The sequence below is a fragment of the Physcomitrium patens genome, chromosome 16 (assembly GCF_059467195.1).
Source record: "Physcomitrium patens ecotype Gransden chromosome 16, ASM5946719v1, whole genome shotgun sequence".
In the NCBI taxonomy this organism is placed as follows: domain Eukaryota; kingdom Viridiplantae; phylum Streptophyta; class Bryopsida; order Funariales; family Funariaceae; genus Physcomitrium; species Physcomitrium patens.
Window position 1 is genome coordinate 5,124,347 of NC_143425.1, and position 20,616 is coordinate 5,144,962.

At 40.0% G+C, this 20,616-nt stretch overlaps 3 protein-coding genes across 3 annotated transcripts; all 3 read right to left on the bottom strand.

The window, feature by feature from the left end:
- Positions 1-6,075: 6,075 nt before the first annotated feature.
- Positions 6,076-7,816, bottom strand: LOC149987609 (uncharacterized). Its single transcript, XM_090256764.1, has 2 exons — positions 6,858-7,816; positions 6,076-6,457 (listed from the first exon to the last, which is right to left on the bottom strand). Exon 1 carries the CDS (start codon positions 7,814-7,816, stop codon positions 7,268-7,270), a length of 549 nt encoding a protein of 182 aa, XP_090112890.1. The 3' UTR covers positions 6,076-6,457; positions 6,858-7,267.
- Positions 7,817-8,227: 411 nt separating this feature from the next.
- On the bottom strand, positions 8,228-11,622 carry LOC149987610 (uncharacterized). Its single transcript, XM_090256763.1, has 5 exons — positions 11,258-11,622; positions 11,025-11,087; positions 8,936-10,820; positions 8,703-8,765; positions 8,228-8,498 (listed from the first exon to the last, which is right to left on the bottom strand). The coding sequence occupies exon 3, from the start codon at positions 10,136-10,138 to the stop codon at positions 9,590-9,592; it is 549 nt and encodes a 182-aa protein (XP_090112889.1). The 5' UTR covers positions 10,139-10,820; positions 11,025-11,087; positions 11,258-11,622; the 3' UTR covers positions 8,228-8,498; positions 8,703-8,765; positions 8,936-9,589.
- Positions 11,623-15,193: 3,571 nt separating this feature from the next.
- On the bottom strand, positions 15,194-18,948 carry LOC112293439 (uncharacterized). Its single transcript, XM_024542829.3, has 5 exons — positions 18,224-18,948; positions 17,991-18,053; positions 15,902-17,786; positions 15,669-15,731; positions 15,194-15,464 (listed from the first exon to the last, which is right to left on the bottom strand). The coding sequence occupies exon 3, from the start codon at positions 17,102-17,104 to the stop codon at positions 16,556-16,558; it is 549 nt and encodes a 182-aa protein (XP_024398597.3). The 5' UTR covers positions 17,105-17,786; positions 17,991-18,053; positions 18,224-18,948; the 3' UTR covers positions 15,194-15,464; positions 15,669-15,731; positions 15,902-16,555.
- Positions 18,949-20,616: the final 1,668 nt, after the last annotated feature.

Consider the following 20,616-nt stretch of genomic DNA (forward strand, 5'->3'; position numbering starts at 1 on the left):
CTACACACTTTCTATTATAGCTACAGAAACTTGTTTTCTAATACATTATCTTCTTTTACAACCATGCTTCTCATTTTGTGATTGCATTATTTCTAGACAATATTGAGAATTATATTTAGCTTCTCCAAAATATAAGCATAATCCTTCTTGATGTCAATGAATAAGTTTCTAAAAACTTCACAGCTATTGTCATTATTTGATTTGTTCCTCTCTAGCCAAAGCTCTACTCTTGATGTCTTTCAAATAATCATTTTTTGCATACAATAGCTTGAGTAATAAATTATTCCAAAAATTCTATTTTTAGTATTATTAATAATAAATCTTTGATATTATCTTTCAACCCATATCAAAATTGATTGATAAGGACTTTGACATTTCAGTCTATGTTGCAAGCAAGATTTTAGAATTTAGCAGCATATATAGTCGTTAACTGTGATTTTTACCATAAAGATAGGAACTTAGTCTCTACTACTCTTTTGAGTTACTTTCTCTAAATATGGCTATAAACTCTTCTAAAAATGATTTCAAATAATAAAAGAATTATAAATTCTTTTTTATTAAAGATATAAATTAAAAGAAAGCATTTCTTGATAAAAGTGTGCTTATGAATCTAACTTGAGTAAATCCATCGAGGTATTGAAAGAGATGCAACCTCAGATAGAGCTTGACTTATTGCAAAAACCTTCAAAATTTTGATCTTGTTCTGTCTTACTTCTCAAGCATATCAATTCTTATCCCCGTCATACTTATAAAAGCAAAACTCCTTGGATTTGGTTGCAAGATCAATCTACTTGCTTCTTTCAACTGTACAACTTCTTGCCATGGACTCTAAACTTCTTGTATAGGCATAGGCATAGTACTTCTGTCATTCACATTAGAAATACGTGAGATTTTTATTCTTCGAGTATTAACAAGCTCATGAAGATCTATAATAGTTGCAAATCTATTTTCACTTTTACTAAGATTAGCATCCATAATCTTTCCTTCCATAGATAATTCAAACAAATTCAAAAAGTTAAATTAGAAGAAAGAAAACTGTAACTTCTAATATCAAATAAAAATTTCTACAAAGAGAGATAATTCACTTTCTTTAAGGAAAAGATCAGTGTTAGAAAATAAGATTTTTTGTTTAAAGGTGGGTAGTCTGCAATCTTCAAAACACAACAATAGAAGTAGAATAATCTTCTCAATTCTAAAACAAGTTAGAAACAATAAGTTAGCACTCTTATCAAACTATCAAAGACATGAAACTTGAAAAAAAAAAAATCCTCAATATACTCTTGTATCATTAAAAAGAATTAAAAAGTCACTCAAAGATGATATAATATTGAATTAGAATGGCTACTATCAAAAACAAGAACACTAGAAAGTCTTGAAATAAAGCTAAAGACTACAAAGGCATTGACAAGAGTGAAAAAGGCTTCATTCTTGCCTCCATATATATACTCTTAACTAAGAGCTATGTGGCGATGTCCTATAAGACCTCCAAAACATGTTGACTTTGCAAGATACGTATCTTAACTTACAAGGCAAGTTTTCTATATGTGCGCGATATAGTTAACTTGTTCTACAAGCTACCAACATGTGGTTAACTTGTTGACTAAGTTTCTAACCTATTAATCAACTACAATTACATGTAAAATCAAAGCAATGTCTATGAAGCTTTTAAGAAGCTATTCTAAAAAATATTATAAAATTAACATACTTTTATCTATTTTTATCTAATTATATAGGCATTTATTAGAATACCTATGTATATCCATGAAAAAATTTTAATTATCTCTTTTAAGTTATAATGCAAAATGGCATCATTTAATATTATACCATTTATTGTAATATTATCTCTGTTAAATTAAAATTTGTAATAATAATTACCTTTTAGAATATACATTTATTATAATATTAATCTAGTGTATAATTCATAGATTATTTTTTTTTACTATGATAAAATATTGGTGGTTATAAGAGCATAGAAAGTGGCTTAAGAACATGAAGCAATTAATATTTTTTAAGTTAAAACCAAGTTTAGAAATGTGTATCAAATTACAATGAAAAATTTCTTATTTTTTTTAATGTAATTTTTGGAACTATCTAATTATTCTTAATTTTAAAAAAATCAAAGGTAAAGACTTAATTTTTTAATATTTTAATTCAACTATCAATGATCAATATTATAACCATGGTTTTTTTATTATTAATATTGGATACAAATACTAAAAAATTAGAGTATTATTACATAATTAATTGAAAGAAAAAAAATATTAACCAAAATTTTATGCTTGTCAAGATAGTTCTTAATGCTATTATAGAAATAATACACAATTGTGGGAGTAAAAACTAAATGATAGTTCATTGTAAAACCAACAAAGTTTAGATTTTTTTTTTTTTTTTTTTTTTTTTGTTATAGTTGTTTCATTTAAGGCATAAAAATCTAAGGTAATATCATAATTTTTGAAAGTTTTAATTCTATTAAAAATCATTAATACTACAACTATAGATTTTTGATAATGATATTGAAGCTCTTAAAGATTGGAACATTATTTACACAATAAAAAGGACAAAAATTAGTTAGCAAATATTTTATAGCTTTCAATATAATCTTCAATACCTTAGTAGAATTGATTGCAATAGTGGCAAAAATAGCCAAATATTGGCTTGTTATGAAGCCAATAAAATAAGGATTTTGACTTTGAGTTGCATCATACAAAGCAAAAATTGCTTTTCATAATTGTCTTTTGTTATGCATTGGTTAATACGTAATTGCATCATTTTATTTTAATATTTTTTTGTCAAAAATACACAATAACTTAAAGCAAACAACTTCCAATCAAAAAGATGTAATTTTAAATACTTTCAATGCATAAGCCATTTTGTCCATACATGCCAAATATAAGAAAGTTAAATTAAATATGAGATATTTTAAATTTTAAATTATATAAATATATATATATATATATATATATATATATATATATATATATATTATAACTATCAAGGTAAATCTAAATATTGTGATGTCAATAATTTATTAAATTTTATTCATAATTCTATTATTTAATATTCTTAATCAAAACTTCATTACTCATATTTATATAGGATGATTACATAAATAATTTCACATATGTCTTTTCATAAATACAATATCCCATGTTTAATGCTTAAGAATATGTTAAATAATTCTTATTCTTTGTTAGAAGAAATAGACCTTACAACAATTACAAATCAAATAAAGAAAAATATTTTAAGTTTGAATTATAATTTTTTTCAAGAATCATGTTTAAACAAGCTTATGCTTAAGAAAACTTATCTTTGATGTATCAAATCATTTAGAATTTCTTTTAAAGAATCTTAAAAAATTTCAATTTTTACATATTATAAACTTGATGATGAATCATTATATATATATACACTAGTATAATTGAGTTATATTAATATGTAAAGTAAAATTTGTTAATGAATAATATTTCAAATGTTAAAGGTATAATTCAACTTGATAATTAAATGTTGTTTAAATCTAAGTATGTATTTGCTACCATTTAATTTGATGCTTTAGACACCTATATGTATATATTCCAATTAGATTTATGCCACTACAATCAATTTCTATAATTAACATGCTACCCTCTTCCTCTCTACTATTGATATCACCAAATTCCAATCCATATCACAAAGCTTTACACAAACATCTCTCATTTCCAATTCCTACACACTTTTAACATGGACACCTTACCCTAAACATGTATAGTGCTTCTAGCATTGATTCTACATATTAAAACTATTTGATTGCTAAGAAAATTTGCAATTGAAATCATTGTTATATATTGTGTGTCTATCCATCAAATATATATATTGAGACTACATTGCAATAATCATCACATTTATGATACAACTTCCAAATCTTCATCTTTCAAGCCATTAAGTGGATTCAACATTGATCTACTAAAATTGCAACTATATAGAAGTCATACAAGTAATCAAAAGAATTGCACAAAGGCAATGCCATATATATGAATAATATGCATGTATAATTTTCATTATGATTTCATACATGTATATGTATTGCTTTCATTTAGAACAAAGAAATTGTAATATTGGTTTGAACTTATTACCATGAATAACAGACCAAAATTTCTCTCATTTAAGAAGCAAAGCAAGTTAACACTTCTAAACATTAAAATATGTCTCATCAATTTTTTTTGATATCTTATTTGTATAATTTTTTTGAATGAGCTATGTTGCATAAAAATATTCATCTAAGTTGTAGTATCATAGAATGTATCGACACATTCTAATCATATGTAAAGTTCTAAAATTTTATGAAATTTATTTTAGCTTTGATATTATACAAGATTATAGAATAGTCAAATTGAATTAAATTCTCATAAGGAAAAATAGTTTAGGTACATAATTAAAGATCAAGAACAACACAACTTCTAAGACTATATTTGCCAAAACCAAATCTTTTGGATGCATATGCTTGAATTTTCTTGTAGTTCCATGGATTAGAAATTTTATCATTGCATTACTAGTAATGCTTTTGTAAATCAAGATCTAAATTCACAAACTTTTCTCAAAAACAATGCTTAGATAGTATCAATTAAAATTTGATCATAATACAAGAATATGCAAAACCTCTTTGACATTCAAGTTTTAAGCACTTTTGTGGGTAGAAAATGATTAATTCTCCTTCTTGAAACCACTACAAATCATGTTACAACCTTAAATCATTAGTTCAATTCATTGACTAAGAATAAATCATGTTACAACCTTTGATCATTAGTTATTTTAAAGTGGATATAGATTAAAAGTGAAAATTCAATATAAATTTTATAGACAATGAATGCTCTTTAAAACAGCAATTGAAGTGTAGTAGTTGATAATTTTCCAATTTACACAAATACTAACTGATGTTTTTATTTTTACAGTAGATAATAAAATTTTAAATAAAATTATTTATAGGTTTTAAAAATAAAAAATAATCATGAATCCAGTCAAATTTTCAAAGTTGTGAAAATGAAAGAAATGAGATGTATTATATATCCAGTACAAAGTGTATGATGCACATGCTTTGACTATAACAGAAATGTAGTTATGCAAATAAAAAAAATTGGTGAAATTCTTTGGCTAAAAAACACATGTGAATAATAATTTTATAATGTGCAACTTATACACAGTGATCAATTAATACAACAGGAACATGTTTCTGCCATTTAAATCTACTTTGTTATTATGATTTCCGGATTTGGTAGCGATATTCAAGCAGAGAAATTACTGAAGCAATTAAAAGTTTTGAGTAGAAAAACTTATCCAATTTTCTTTTCAATTGCTAATCAGAACAAGTAATGAGAACATTACTTATAATAAAATGAAGACATGTGAACAAGGATCATTGATATTAATTACAAACAAAGATTTTGAAAAGTAAAATATTCTTCCAAAGATTTGTATCGATGTTAATTCTCATGTTATGCCTCCAAAACAATACACCAATTATCTTATAATCATTCATTTTTTAATCACCAAAAATAAAAATGTGTAATTGAGGTACAAAATAGTGATGCTTGTGGAGAAAATTTGGAAAACAAACTCCATAGACAATCTTTGAAACAGTTCCTATGGGCAATTTGAGCTTTTTGAAGGCATTATAAAGGGACCCTAATGAAAGGGTACCTCTTGTTTTAAAGGACGTGGCAATCAACTGGGATCTCAACTTAAAATTCTGTTCCCATGCCAGGCAACTGAATTTAGAAGTGGGTGCAAAGTGGTACCCAATGTTCTCCATCAATGCTCTCGATGCCCTCCTTCTCCAATGATCCACAGTCCATAGCCGGAACACTGGTGCAGGCCACCTTTACACCAGAACTCTCAAAGTTCTATCGATAAGAGCTTTCGTACAAAGCTACAATTGTAAAGAAATACAACCAAGCAATACAACCTTCAAATAACCCGACTTGCGTTCTAAATATAGACCACAAAAGTAAACAAAGATACCTATAATTAAAAGTATGATGGGAAAAATATAAAGATTATATACAGAGAACAGCGAATAAATCCCAATTGCGTAGAGTTCACAGAGAAGACCAAAACAAAAACAAAAAGTGTTATACAGTATTTCAATTAGGTACAAGTAATGCTAGACCCACACAGAAAAAATAAGATGAAAAAACATAATTGATAACTAAAAAGAAGTCATATTCCGCAAATACGATCTAAAATTAAATGTAAACGATGAACTACTTAAATATATAGTGATCTAAACAGCAGAACAACGAAACCCCAAGAGTTCTAATGACTTGGCATGCTGAGCGCTGCCACCTTCATTCCACTTCATTTTCCTGTTTTGTTTTGCTCTCTTCGTAGAGGACCTGGCCTTGCTTGTGCTTCCTCCCTAGCCATGGCGTCCATCTCCAAGCAGCCCCCCAAGAGGAGGACCATCATCGTCCTCACTCCTCGATCTCTGCCCCCACAGACAATAATCTCTGCCCTCACAATCAACCCCAAGAAAGCAACTACCCTTCCTGCCAAGTAAGATCTAGCAAAAGAGACAAGTATTGAAGAAATGTTTATCTGTTCAGATAAACTTAGAAGTTTAATCTTATTTAATTAAATTCTAACACAGTGGGACAAAACATCTATACTTGATGAATATTATCTAAAGAGATTAAATATTATAATATTATTCAAGTTCTGGTTGTAATCTTAATATTAAGATCCTATGCACTAAATTATGAGTGATGTTAGTAAGAGATGATAAATGGTTGATTAGAATATAATTTCTATTATAATATTTGTAGAAAAAAAACTAAAAAATCTACAAAACAATAGTAATAGTGAGGTTATGATTTAAACTAATGTACTTCCAAAGCCATGCCGCGAGCCCTAGCAATTCTCATCACCGCTTCCGCGCCTCCCACCGAGAACGGGGGCCAACGAACAAGGCACACAGCAGGACCAAGAAGCCCCCGTGGATTCCCCATCTCTGCTCTCCACGCTGACTTGTATGCTCCACAACCTTTCCACGTGCTCCACAAACCGCTGCCCTGGACTGCTGCTGCTCTCGGCTTCTGCAACTCCTACTGGAACTCCAGTTCGAACTCCTACTGCAACTCCAATTGGAACTCCCAGTGCTTGCGCCCTCCTCCATTCCACTTTGTCCCAGGGGTTCCTATAACTAGGCATGCTGTGCGCTTCCACCTTCATTCCACTTCATTTTCCTGTTTTGTTTTGCTCTCTTCGTAGAGGACCTGGCCTTGCTTGTGCTTCCTCCCTAGCCATGGCGCCCATCTCCAAGCAGCCCCCCAAGAGGAGGACCATCATCGTCCTCACTCCTCGATCTCTGCCCCCACAGACAATAATCTCTGCCCTCACAATCAACCCCAAGAAAGCAACTACCCTTCCTGCCAAGCCAAGACAGCTTCCAAGGCACACCTCCAAAAACCCCAAGCCCAAATTCAATGCGCACTCGAAGCCACCCCATGCTTCCGACTCTGCCTTGCACACACCCGCGCATCCTCTTGTCCAGCCACAGCCAAACCCTGCTCAGCTGCTCAGGCCACACATAAGGCCACGCGTTAGGCCCGAGCCACGCTGCAACATTGCACCAGTGCTGGTGCCTAAGATCACGCCAACCGTGTCCCCGTTGTTGTCGAGAAGGCTGGGCCGGAGGATCCTCATGAAAGTCTGGATCCCTCCTCGACTTCCCCTCAACCTCATCTTCCCCATCGCCTGCAAGAAGGTCACCCTGGCCCCAGGGGTCACCTTCTACCCGATGTGAACCCTGCACCGCTTTCCAAATGCACGCCTCCCTAGGGTTCATATGCAGGGCTAGGGTTCATATGCAGGGCTTGGCATTTAGACTCGACAGATGATATGGCACACTTTTGGTGCGCCATCTCAGTTTCAGTCTATAGTGCACCACCATTCCCCCAATCTTGTATTTTATTCCCCCACTGAATAAAACACTCCTGGGCCATGCTCAGGCTTCCAGCATTTGTGGATGTAGATGCACTTGCTGCTATTTGTGGATGTACTCCCTAAGGTTCCTTCACTCCACTCCTGGGCCATGCTCAAGTTACATCCACAAATAGCAGCAAGTGCATCTACATCCACAAAAGGCATCGCATAACCTGGCAAGAGGATGAAAAATTAGGTGTAATTACGTTCAAGAAACTGCTAACCCTGAAAAAAACGCTGTAAGCAACGCTCAGATGGCATCCATTCCAATCGATTAGACAGTGGCAAAGACATTCCTTAACTTCTGACCAAAAGTGCGTCAGTAATGACAATATATTCAGATTACTATCCAATTAATGATGTGAAAGGGCTTTGCGGATTGAGAAGTGACCATGTTCACCCATCCTCAGTCCAATACTAATGCGAGAAAAATCGATGCAAAGTCAAGTCTAATTTTTGAAAACGGTAAGGTACAATCTCGTCTCGACTCTTCGCAAGAAATGACATGCAACCATTAGCTAGATCTTCTTGCAACATCTCCGAACCTGTAATAATGCCAGAAGTTTTGTGAGTACATAAGCATAGAGTAACACAGAGCCGCAAGAAATATTGGCAGCATGAACGTTCTAATATACCATGGTCAAGAGATGTATCCTTCATGCATCTGGTAAACGTTGAAAGATAGAGCCAATAAATCAATACATAAAGTAGGCATTGGCCAGGAATGAGAAAGATCAAGCTAAACGCACCTTTTTAAGTGATCCAAAATCAGAAGCCTGGGTCCTGGTGGAATCTGTACATCTCTTAAAGAACTGCACAGACCAACATAAACCAAGTTCAGCCTCGAGTATCATTGAATAAAGATTATACTATGCCAAAAAGCACAGTTCTCCACGAAACTAGCTTCATACCCAATGACCTTCTTTTCACAGTTGTGTTGTGGAAAAGAAATAGGTTAAAAGCATGTGTAGCAGTAATAAACCTGTCATTTAAAAGATGAAGAGTTGAATCTGTCGACATGCCCTTCTTGAAGTTCTTCTCGTACTTTTGCAAAATAAGTTTTGCCCATGCCATGCGCACCCGCATCGCACGCTCCCAATCCGTCCACTCACCCACGCAGCGCCAACCAAATGCACAGCGTCCCAACACCCGGAATTGCTCACACCCCTCATATCAGACGCCGTTCCCCCACGACGCATCTTCCCGCTTCCATTCGCTCTCTCACCCAAATCAGACATGCCGCGAGCCCTAGCAATTCTCATCACCGCTTCCGCGCCTCCCACCGAGAACGGGGGCCAACGAACAAGGCACACAGCAGGACCAAGAAGCCCCCGTGGATTCCCCATCCCTGCTCTCCACGCTGACTTGTATGCTCCACAACCTTTCCACGTGCTCCACAAACCGCTGCCCTGGACTGCTGCTGCTCTCGGCTTCTGCAACTCCTACTGGAACTCCAGTTCGAACTCCTACTGCAACTCCAATTGGAACTCCCAGTGCTTGCGCCCTCCTCCATTCCACTTTGTCCCAGGGGTTCCTATAACTAGGCATGCTGTGCGCTTCCACCTTCATTCCACTTCATTTTCCTGTTTTGTTTTGCTCTCTTCGTAGAGGACCTGGCCTTGCTTGTGCTTCCTCCCTAGCCATGGCGCCCATCTCCAAGCAGCCCCCCAAGAGGAGGACCATCATCGTCCTCACTCCTCGATCTCTGCCCCCACAGACAATAATCTCTGCCCTCACAATCAACCCCAAGAAAGCAACTACCCTTCCTGCCAAGCCAAGACAGCTTCCAAGGCACACCTCCAAAAACCCCAAGCCCAAATTCAATGCGCACTCGAAGCCACCCCATGCTTCCGACTCTGCCTTGCACACACCCGCGCATCCTCTTGTCCAGCCACAGCCAAACCCTGCTCAGCTGCTCAGGCCACACATAAGGCCACGCGTTAGGCCCGAGCCACGCTGCAACATTGCACCAGTGCTGGTGCCTAAGATCACGCCAACCGTGTCCCCGTTGTTGTCGAGAAGGCTGGGCCGGAGGATCCTCATGAAAGTCTGGATCCCTCCTCGACTTCCCCTCAACCTCATCTTCCCCATCGCCTGCAAGAAGGTCACCCTGGCCCCAGGGGTCACCTTCTACCCGATGTGAACCCTGCACCGCTTTCCAAATGCACGCCTCCCTAGGGTTCATATGCAGGGCTAGGGTTCATATGCAGGGCTTGGCATTTAGACTCGACAGATGATATGGCACACTTTTGGTGCGCCATCTCAGTTTCAGTCTATAGTGCACCACCATTCCCCCAATCTTGTATTTTATTCCCCCACTGAATAAAACACTCCTGGGCCATGCTCAGGCTTCCAGCATTTGTGGATGTAGATGCACTTGCTGCTATTTGTGGATGTACTCCCTAAGGTTCCTTCACTCCACTCCTGGGCCATGCTCAAGTTACATCCACAAATAGCAGCAAGTGCATCTACATCCACAAAAGGCATCGCATAACCTGGCAAGAGGATGAAAAATTAGGTGTAATTACGTTCAAGAAACTGCTAACCCTGAAAAAAACGCTGTAAGCAACGCTCAGATGGCATCCATTCCAATCGATTAGACAGTGGCAAAGACATTCCTTAACTTCTGACCAAAAGTGCGTCAGTAATGACAATATATTCAGATTACTATCCAATTAATGATGTGAAAGGGCTTTGCGGATTGAGAAGTGACCATGTTCACCCATCCTCAGTCCAATACTAATGCGAGAAAAATCGATGCAAAGTCAAGTCTAATTTTTGAAAACGGTAAGGTACAATCTCGTCTCGACTCTTCGCAAGAAATGACATGCAACCATTAGCTAGATCTTCTTGCAACATCTCCGAACCTGTAATAATGCCAGAAGTTTTGTGAGTACATAAGCATAGAGTAACACAGAGCCGCAAGAAATATTGGCAGCATGAACGTTCTAATATACCATGGTCAAGAGATGTATCCTTCATGCATCTGGTAAACGTTGAAAGATAGAGCCAATAAATCAATACATAAAGTAGGCATTGGCCAGGAATGAGAAAGATCAAGCTAAACGCACCTTTTTAAGTGATCCAAAATCAGAAGCCTGGGTCCTGGTGGAATCTGTACATCTCTTAAAGAACTGCACAGACCAACATAAACCAAGTTCAGCCTCGAGTATCATTGAATAAAGATTATACTATGCCAAAAAGCACAGTTCTCCACGAAACTAGCTTCATACCCAATGACCTTCTTTTCACAGTTGTGTTGTGGAAAAGAAATAGGTTAAAAGCATGTGTAGCAGTAATAAACCTGTCATTTAAAAGATGAAGAGTTGAATCTGTCGACATGCCCTTCTTGAAGTTCTTCTCGTACTTTTGCAAAATAAGTTTTGCCCATGCCATGCGCACCCGCATCGCACGCTCCCAATCCGTCCACTCACCCACGCAGCGCCAACCAAATGCACAGCGTCCCAACACCCGGAATTGCTCACACCCCTCATATCAGACGCCGTTCCCCCACGACGCATCTTCCCGCTTCCATTCGCTCTCTCACCCAAATCAGACATGCCGCGAGCCCTAGCAATTCTCATCACCGCTTCCGCGCCTCCCACCGAGAACGGGGGCCAACGAACAAGGCACACAGCAGGACCAAGAAGCCCCCGTGGATTCCCCATCCCTGCTCTCCACGCTGACTTGTATGCTCCACAACCTTTCCACGTGCTCCACAAACCGCTGCCCTGGACTGCTGCTGCTCTCGGCTTCTGCAACTCCTACTGGAACTCCAGTTCGAACTCCTACTGCAACTCCAATTGGAACTCCCAGTGCTTGCGCCCTCCTCCATTCCACTTTGTCCCAGGGGTTCCTATAACTAGGCATGCTGTGCGCTTCCACCTTCATTCCACTTCATTTTCCTGTTTTGTTTTGCTCTCTTCGTAGAGGACCTGGCCTTGCTTGTGCTTCCTCCCTAGCCATGGCGCCCATCTCCAAGCAGCCCCCCAAGAGGAGGACCATCATCGTCCTCACTCCTCGATCTCTGCCCCCACAGACAATAATCTCTGCCCTCACAATCAACCCCAAGAAAGCAACTACCCTTCCTGCCAAGCCAAGACAGCTTCCAAGGCACACCTCCAAAAACCCCAAGCCCAAATTCAATGCGCACTCGAAGCCACCCCATGCTTCCGACTCTGCCTTGCACACACCCGCGCATCCTCTTGTCCAGCCACAGCCAAACCCTGCTCAGCTGCTCAGGCCACACATAAGGCCACGCGTTAGGCCCGAGCCACGCTGCAACATTGCACCAGTGCTGGTGCCTAAGATCACGCCAACCGTGTCCCCGTTGTTGTCGAGAAGGCTGGGCCGGAGGATCCTCATGAAAGTCTGGATCCCTCCTCGACTTCCCCTCAACCTCATCTTCCCCATCGCCTGCAAGAAGGTCACCCTGGCCCCAGGGGTCACCTTCTACCCGATGTGAACCCTGCACCGCTTTCCAAATGCACGCCTCCCTAGGGTTCATATGCAGGGCTAGGGTTCATATGCAGGGCTTGGCATTTAGACTCGACAGATGATATGGCACACTTTTGGTGCGCCATCTCAGTTTCAGTCTATAGTGCACCACCATTCCCCCAATCTTGTATTTTATTCCCCCACTGAATAAAACACTCCTGGGCCATGCTCAGGCTTCCAGCATTTGTGGATGTAGATGCACTTGCTGCTATTTGTGGATGTACTCCCTAAGGTTCCTTCACTCCACTCCTGGGCCATGCTCAAGTTACATCCACAAATAGCAGCAAGTGCATCTACATCCACAAAAGGCATCGCATAACCTGGCAAGAGGATGAAAAATTAGGTGTAATTACGTTCAAGAAACTGCTAACCCTGAAAAAAACGCTGTAAGCAACGCTCAGATGGCATCCATTCCAATCGATTAGACAGTGGCAAAGACATTCCTTAACTTCTGACCAAAAGTGCGTCAGTAATGACAATATATTCAGATTACTATCCAATTAATGATGTGAAAGGGCTTTGCGGATTGAGAAGTGACCATGTTCACCCATCCTCAGTCCAATACTAATGCGAGAAAAATCGATGCAAAGTCAAGTCTAATTTTTGAAAACGGTAAGGTACAATCTCGTCTCGACTCTTCGCAAGAAATGACATGCAACCATTAGCTAGATCTTCTTGCAACATCTCCGAACCTGTAATAATGCCAGAAGTTTTGTGAGTACATAAGCATAGAGTAACACAGAGCCGCAAGAAATATTGGCAGCATGAACGTTCTAATATACCATGGTCAAGAGATGTATCCTTCATGCATCTGGTAAACGTTGAAAGATAGAGCCAATAAATCAATACATAAAGTAGGCATTGGCCAGGAATGAGAAAGATCAAGCTAAACGCACCTTTTTAAGTGATCCAAAATCAGAAGCCTGGGTCCTGGTGGAATCTGTACATCTCTTAAAGAACTGCACAGACCAACATAAACCAAGTTCAGCCTCGAGTATCATTGAATAAAGATTATACTATGCCAAAAAGCACAGTTCTCCACGAAACTAGCTTCATACCCAATGACCTTCTTTTCACAGTTGTGTTGTGGAAAAGAAATAGGTTAAAAGCATGTGTAGCAGTAATAAACCTGTCATTTAAAAGATGAAGAGTTGAATCTGTCGACATGCCCTTCTTGAAGTTCTTCTCGTACTTTTGCAAAATAAGTTTTGCCCATGCCATGCGCACCCGCATCGCACGCTCCCAATCCGTCCACTCACCCACGCAGCGCCAACCAAATGCACAGCGTCCCAACACCCGGAATTGCTCACACCCCTCATATCAGACGCCGTTCCCCCACGACGCATCTTCCCGCTTCCATTCGCTCTCTCACCCAAATCAGACATGCCGCGAGCCCTAGCAATTCTCATCACCGCTTCCGCGCCTCCCACCGAGAACGGGGGCCAACGAACAAGGCACACAGCAGGACCAAGAAGCCCCCGTGGATTCCCCATCCCTGCTCTCCACGCTGACTTGTATGCTCCACAACCTTTCCACGTGCTCCACAAACCGCTGCCCTGGACTGCTGCTGCTCTCGGCTTCTGCAACTCCTACTGGAACTCCAGTTCGAACTCCTACTGCAACTCCAATTGGAACTCCCAGTGCTTGCGCCCTCCTCCATTCCACTTTGTCCCAGGGGTTCCTATAACTAGGCATGCTGTGCGCTTCCACCTTCATTCCACTTCATTTTCCTGTTTTGTTTTGCTCTCTTCGTAGAGGACCTGGCCTTGCTTGTGCTTCCTCCCTAGCCATGGCGCCCATCTCCAAGCAGCCCCCCAAGAGGAGGACCATCATCGTCCTCACTCCTCGATCTCTGCCCCCACAGACAATAATCTCTGCCCTCACAATCAACCCCAAGAAAGCAACTACCCTTCCTGCCAAGCCAAGACAGCTTCCAAGGCACACCTCCAAAAACCCCAAGCCCAAATTCAATGCGCACTCGAAGCCACCCCATGCTTCCGACTCTGCCTTGCACACACCCGCGCATCCTCTTGTCCAGCCACAGCCAAACCCTGCTCAGCTGCTCAGGCCACACATAAGGCCACGCGTTAGGCCCGAGCCACGCTGCAACATTGCACCAGTGCTGGTGCCTAAGATCACGCCAACCGTGTCCCCGTTGTTGTCGAGAAGGCTGGGCCGGAGGATCCTCATGAAAGTCTGGATCCCTCCTCGACTTCCCCTCAACCTCATCTTCCCCATCGCCTGCAAGAAGGTCACCCTGGCCCCAGGGGTCACCTTCTACCCGATGTGAACCCTGCACCGCTTTCCAAATGCACGCCTCCCTAGGGTTCATATGCAGGGCTAGGGTTCATATGCAGGGCTTGGCATTTAGACTCGACAGATGATATGGCACACTTTTGGTGCGCCATCTCAGTTTCAGTCTATAGTGCACCACCATTCCCCCAATCTTGTATTTTATTCCCCCACTGAATAAAACACTCCTGGGCCATGCTCAGGCTTCCAGCATTTGTGGATGTAGATGCACTTGCTGCTATTTGTGGATGTACTCCCTAAGGTTCCTTCACTCCACTCCTGGGCCATGCTCAAGTTACATCCACAAATAGCAGCAAGTGCATCTACATCCACAAAAGGCATCGCATAACCTGGCAAGAGGATGAAAAATTAGGTGTAATTACGTTCAAGAAACTGCTAACCCTGAAAAAAACGCTGTAAGCAACGCTCAGATGGCATCCATTCCAATCGATTAGACAGTGGCAAAGACATTCCTTAACTTCTGACCAAAAGTGCGTCAGTAATGACAATATATTCAGATTACTATCCAATTAATGATGTGAAAGGGCTTTGCGGATTGAGAAGTGACCATGTTCACCCATCCTCAGTCCAATACTAATGCGAGAAAAATCGATGCAAAGTCAAGTCTAATTTTTGAAAACGGTAAGGTACAATCTCGTCTCGACTCTTCGCAAGAAATGACATGCAACCATTAGCTAGATCTTCTTGCAACATCTCCGAACCTGTAATAATGCCAGAAGTTTTGTGAGTACATAAGCATAGAGTAACACAGAGCCGCAAGAAATATTGGCAGCATGAACGTTCTAATATACCATGGTCAAGAGATGTATCCTTCATGCATCTGGTAAACGTTGAAAGATAGAGCCAATAAATCAATACATAAAGTAGGCATTGGCCAGGAATGAGAAAGATCAAGCTAAACGCACCTTTTTAAGTGATCCAAAATCAGAAGCCTGGGTCCTGGTGGAATCTGTACATCTCTTAAAGAACTGCACAGACCAACATAAACCAAGTTCAGCCTCGAGTATCATTGAATAAAGATTATACTATGCCAAAAAGCACAGTTCTCCACGAAACTAGCTTCATACCCAATGACCTTCTTTTCACAGTTGTGTTGTGGAAAAGAAATAGGTTAAAAGCATGTGTAGCAGTAATAAACCTGTCATTTAAAAGATGAAGAGTTGAATCTGTCGACATGCCCTTCTTGAAGTTCTTCTCGTACTTTTGCAAAATAAGTTTTGCCCATGCCATGCGCACCCGCATCGCACGCTCCCAATCCGTCCACTCACCCACGCAGCGCCAACCAAATGCACAGCGTCCCAACACCCGGAATTGCTCACACCCCTCATATCAGACGCCGTTCCCCCACGACGCATCTTCCCGCTTCCATTCGCTCTCTCACCCAAATCAGACATGCCGCGAGCCCTAGCAATTCTCATCACCGCTTCCGCGCCTCCCACCGAGAACGGGGGCCAACGAACAAGGCACACAGCAGGACCAAGAAGCCCCCGTGGATTCCCCATCCCTGCTCTCCACGCTGACTTGTATGCTCCACAACCTTTCCACGTGCTCCACAAACCGCTGCCCTGGACTGCTGCTGCTCTCGGCTTCTGCAACTCCTACTGGAACTCCAGTTCGAACTCCTACTGCAACTCCAATTGGAACTCCCAGTGCTTGCGCCCTCCTCCATTCCACTTTGTCCCAGGGGTTCCTATAACTAGGCATGCTGTGCGCTTCCACCTTCATTCCACTTCATTTTCCTGTTTTGTTTTGCTCTCTTCGTAGAGGACCTGGCCTTGCTTGTGCTTCCTCCCTAGCCATGGCGCCCATCTCCAAGCAGCCCCCCAAGAGGAGGACCATCATCGTCCTCACTCCTCGATCTCTGCCCCCACAGACAATAATCTCTGCCCTCACAATCAACCCCAAGAAAGCAACTACCCTTCCTGCCAAGCCAAGACAGCTTCCAAGGCACACCTCCAAAAACCCCAAGCCCAAATTCAATGCGCACTCGAAGCCACCCCATGCTTCCGACTCTGCCTTGCACACACCCGCGCATCCTCTTGTCCAGCCACAGCCAAACCCTGCTCAGCTGCTCAGGCCACACATAAGGCCACGCGTTAGGCCCGAGCCACGCTGCAACATTGCACCAGTGCTGGTGCCTAAGATCACGCCAACCGTGTCCCCGTTGTTGTCGAGAAGGCTGGGCCGGAGGATCCTCATGAAAGTCTGGATCCCTCCTCGACTTCCCCTCAACCTCATCTTCCCCATCGCCTGCAAGAAGGTCACCCTGGCCCCAGGGGTCACCTTCTACCCGATGTGAACCCTGCACCGCTTTCCAAATGCACGCCTCCCTAGGGTTCATATGCAGGGCTAGGGTTCATATGCAGGGCTTGGCATTTAGACTCGACAGATGATATGGCACACTTTTGGTGCGCCATCTCAGTTTCAGTCTATAGTGCACCACCATTCCCCCAATCTTGTATTTTATTCCCCCACTGAATAAAACACTCCTGGGCCATGCTCAGGCTTCCAGCATTTGTGGATGTAGATGCACTTGCTGCTATTTGTGGATGTACTCCCTAAGGTTCCTTCACTCCACTCCTGGGCCATGCTCAAGTTACATCCACAAATAGCAGCAAGTGCATCTACATCCACAAAAGGCATCGCATAACCTGGCAAGAGGATGAAAAATTAGGTGTAATTACGTTCAAGAAACTGCTAACCCTGAAAAAAACGCTGTAAGCAACGCTCAGATGGCATCCATTCCAATCGATTAGACAGTGGCAAAGACATTCCTTAACTTCTGACCAAAAGTGCGTCAGTAATGACAATATATTCAGATTACTATCCAATTAATGATGTGAAAGGGCTTTGCGGATTGAGAAGTGACCATGTTCACCCATCCTCAGTCCAATACTAATGCGAGAAAAATCGATGCAAAGTCAAGTCTAATTTTTGAAAACGGTAAGGTACAATCTCGTCTCGACTCTTCGCAAGAAATGACATGCAACCATTAGCTAGATCTTCTTGCAACATCTCCGAACCTGTAATAATGCCAGAAGTTTTGTGAGTACATAAGCATAGAGTAACACAGAGCCGCAAGAAATATTGGCAGCATGAACGTTCTAATATACCATGGTCAAGAGATGTATCCTTCATGCATCTGGTAAACGTTGAAAGATAGAGCCAATAAATCAATACATAAAGTAGGCATTGGCCAGGAATGAGAAAGATCAAGCTAAACGCACCTTTTTAAGTGATCCAAAATCAGAAGCCTGGGTCCTGGTGGAATCTGTACATCTCTTAAAGAACTGCACAGACCAACATAAACCAAGTTCAGCCTCGAGTATCATTGAATAAAGATTATACTATGCCAAAAAGCACAGTTCTCCACGAAACTAGCTTCATACCCAATGACCTTCTTTTCACAGTTGTGTTGTGGAAAAGAAATAGGTTAAAAGCATGTGTAGCAGTAATAAACCTGTCATTTAAAAGATGAAGAGTTGAATCTGTCGACATGCCCTTCTTGAAGTTCTTCTCGTACTTTTGCAAAATAAGTTTTGCCCATGCCATGCGCACCCGCATCGCACGCTCCCAATCCGTCCACTCACCCACGCAGCGCCAACCAAATGCACAGCGTCCCAACACCCGGAATTGCTCACACCCCTCATATCAGACGCCGTTCCCCCACGACGCATCTTCCCGCTTCCATTCGCTCTCTCACCCAAATCAGACATGCCGCGAGCCCTAGCAATTCTCATCACCGCTTCCGCGCCTCCCACCGAGAACGGGGGCCAACGAACAAGGCACACAGCAGGACCAAGAAGCCCCCGTGGATTCCCCATCCCTGCTCTCCACGCTGACTTGTATGCTCCACAACCTTTCCACGTGCTCCACAAACCGCTGCCCTGGACTGCTGCTGCTCTCGGCTTCTGCAACTCCTACTGGAACTCCAGTTCGAACTCCTACTGCAACTCCAATTGGAACTCCCAGTGCTTGCGCCCTCCTCCATTCCACTTTGTCCCAGGGGTTCCTATAACTAGGCATGCTGTGCGCTTCCACCTTCATTCCACTTCATTTTCCTGTTTTGTTTTGCTCTCTTCGTAGAGGACCTGGCCTTGCTTGTGCTTCCTCCCTAGCCATGGCGCCCATCTCCAAGCAGCCCCCCAAGAGGAGGACCATCATCGTCCTCACTCCTCGATCTCTGCCCCCACAGACAATAATCTCTGCCACCACAATCAACCCCTAGACAGCAACTACCCTTCCTGTCAAGTAAGATCTAGCTAAAGAGACAAGTATTGAAGAAATGTTTATTTGTTCAGATAAACTTAGAAGTTGAATCTTATTTAATTAAATTCTAACACAGTGGGACAAATCATCTATACTTGATGAATTTTAGGTGAAGAGATTAAATATTGTATTATTAATCAAATTTTAGTTGTAATCTTAATATTAAGGTCCTACATACTAAATTATGAATGATGTTAGTAAGATTTAATAAAATTTTGATTAGAATATAATCTCTATTATTATATTTTAAAAAATAATAATTTTTTTTATAAGATAGTAATAGTGAGGTTATGATTTAAACTAGTGTACTTTCAAAGACATGAATTACAATAAATTCTGAAAATTGCAGTACATTCTTATATTGGCAATAGAAAGAATGTTATCAACAAAAAGACAAATATAGAATTGAAACTAGACTTACTATTGCCAAATACAAAAGAATTAGGAAGTCTTGAACCGATATAGAATGCAACAAAAGTCTTGACAAGAGTAAAGAATGCATTTTTCTTACCTCCATACATACTATCTACTAAAAAACTACATAGCAATGTCATTTAAGCCATATAACACATGCTCAACTTGTGAGACACAAATCTAATTTGTAGAACAAGTTTTTGACATGCATGCCACATTGCTTACTTGCAATAAAAGTGGCTAAATGTTCAACATATGGCCAATTTGTTGACCAATTTGTCAACTTACCAATCACTTATAAACATGTGTAAAATCTACAAAACTTCTTGAAAGCTTTTAAATAAGATATCAAGAATTTAATCCACTACTATCTAGTTCTGTTTATCTAAATAAATATATTAGTAAATATTGTGACATGAATGTTGAAGTTTATTCAACAATTACTTTTTTAAACTCCTTTACAAATTGCTTTCAAGAGATACAACTAAACAATATTATATTTATTAATTTTATATAAGAATGTAGTAATTTAAATACTATATTTTTAAAAATTCTATCATTGCTTCTTTAGCTACAATGATTCTCCAACATTCTCTTTTATGTTATTCCTTTAATACTAGTAGTATAAATTAATTTTTAAAGAAGATTTTTGATTGCATTATTATTTGTTTATTTATTTATTTATTTTAGCTAAAACCTCTTCCCTACATGAAATAATTACTTATATTTATTATTATTATTATTTTCGTTTAAAATTTTTATTCTTTTTAAATATTTAAGATATATATATATATATATATATATATATATAAAGCAATAGAATTCTATATTTATTTTTTAGATATAGTATGTGCTTCTAGATATTTAGAAACAACAAAATATAATTTTGTGTAATATAAGATAGAAAATTATTAAAGCTATACTCCCATATTATTAAATTTATATCCTTGAAGGAGTTTTGGTTGCTTGCATTGCAATTCCTTTTAAGATTGCACTTTGTAATATCTTTTGGGATACTTTGGAAAAAATTGGCAATTGTAGCAACTTGTATTTGGGTAGAAGAGACATTAGAAGTAAGGATTTAGTGTATATGCACAAGTAGAGAGCAATAGAGAAGAGCAAGACTAAATACAAGTAAAGTGCAACAATAGAGAGCTAGAGTAGACATAA

Coding starts and splice junctions, on each gene's coding strand:
- LOC112293439 (XM_024542829.3), bottom strand. CDS start 17,104: ATGAACCCTAGGGAGGCGTGCATTTGGAAAGCGGTGCAGGGTTCACAT.
- LOC149987609 (XM_090256764.1), bottom strand. CDS start 7,816: ATGAACCCTAGGGAGGCGTGCATTTGGAAAGCGGTGCAGGGTTCACAT.
- LOC149987610 (XM_090256763.1), bottom strand. CDS start 10,138: ATGAACCCTAGGGAGGCGTGCATTTGGAAAGCGGTGCAGGGTTCACAT.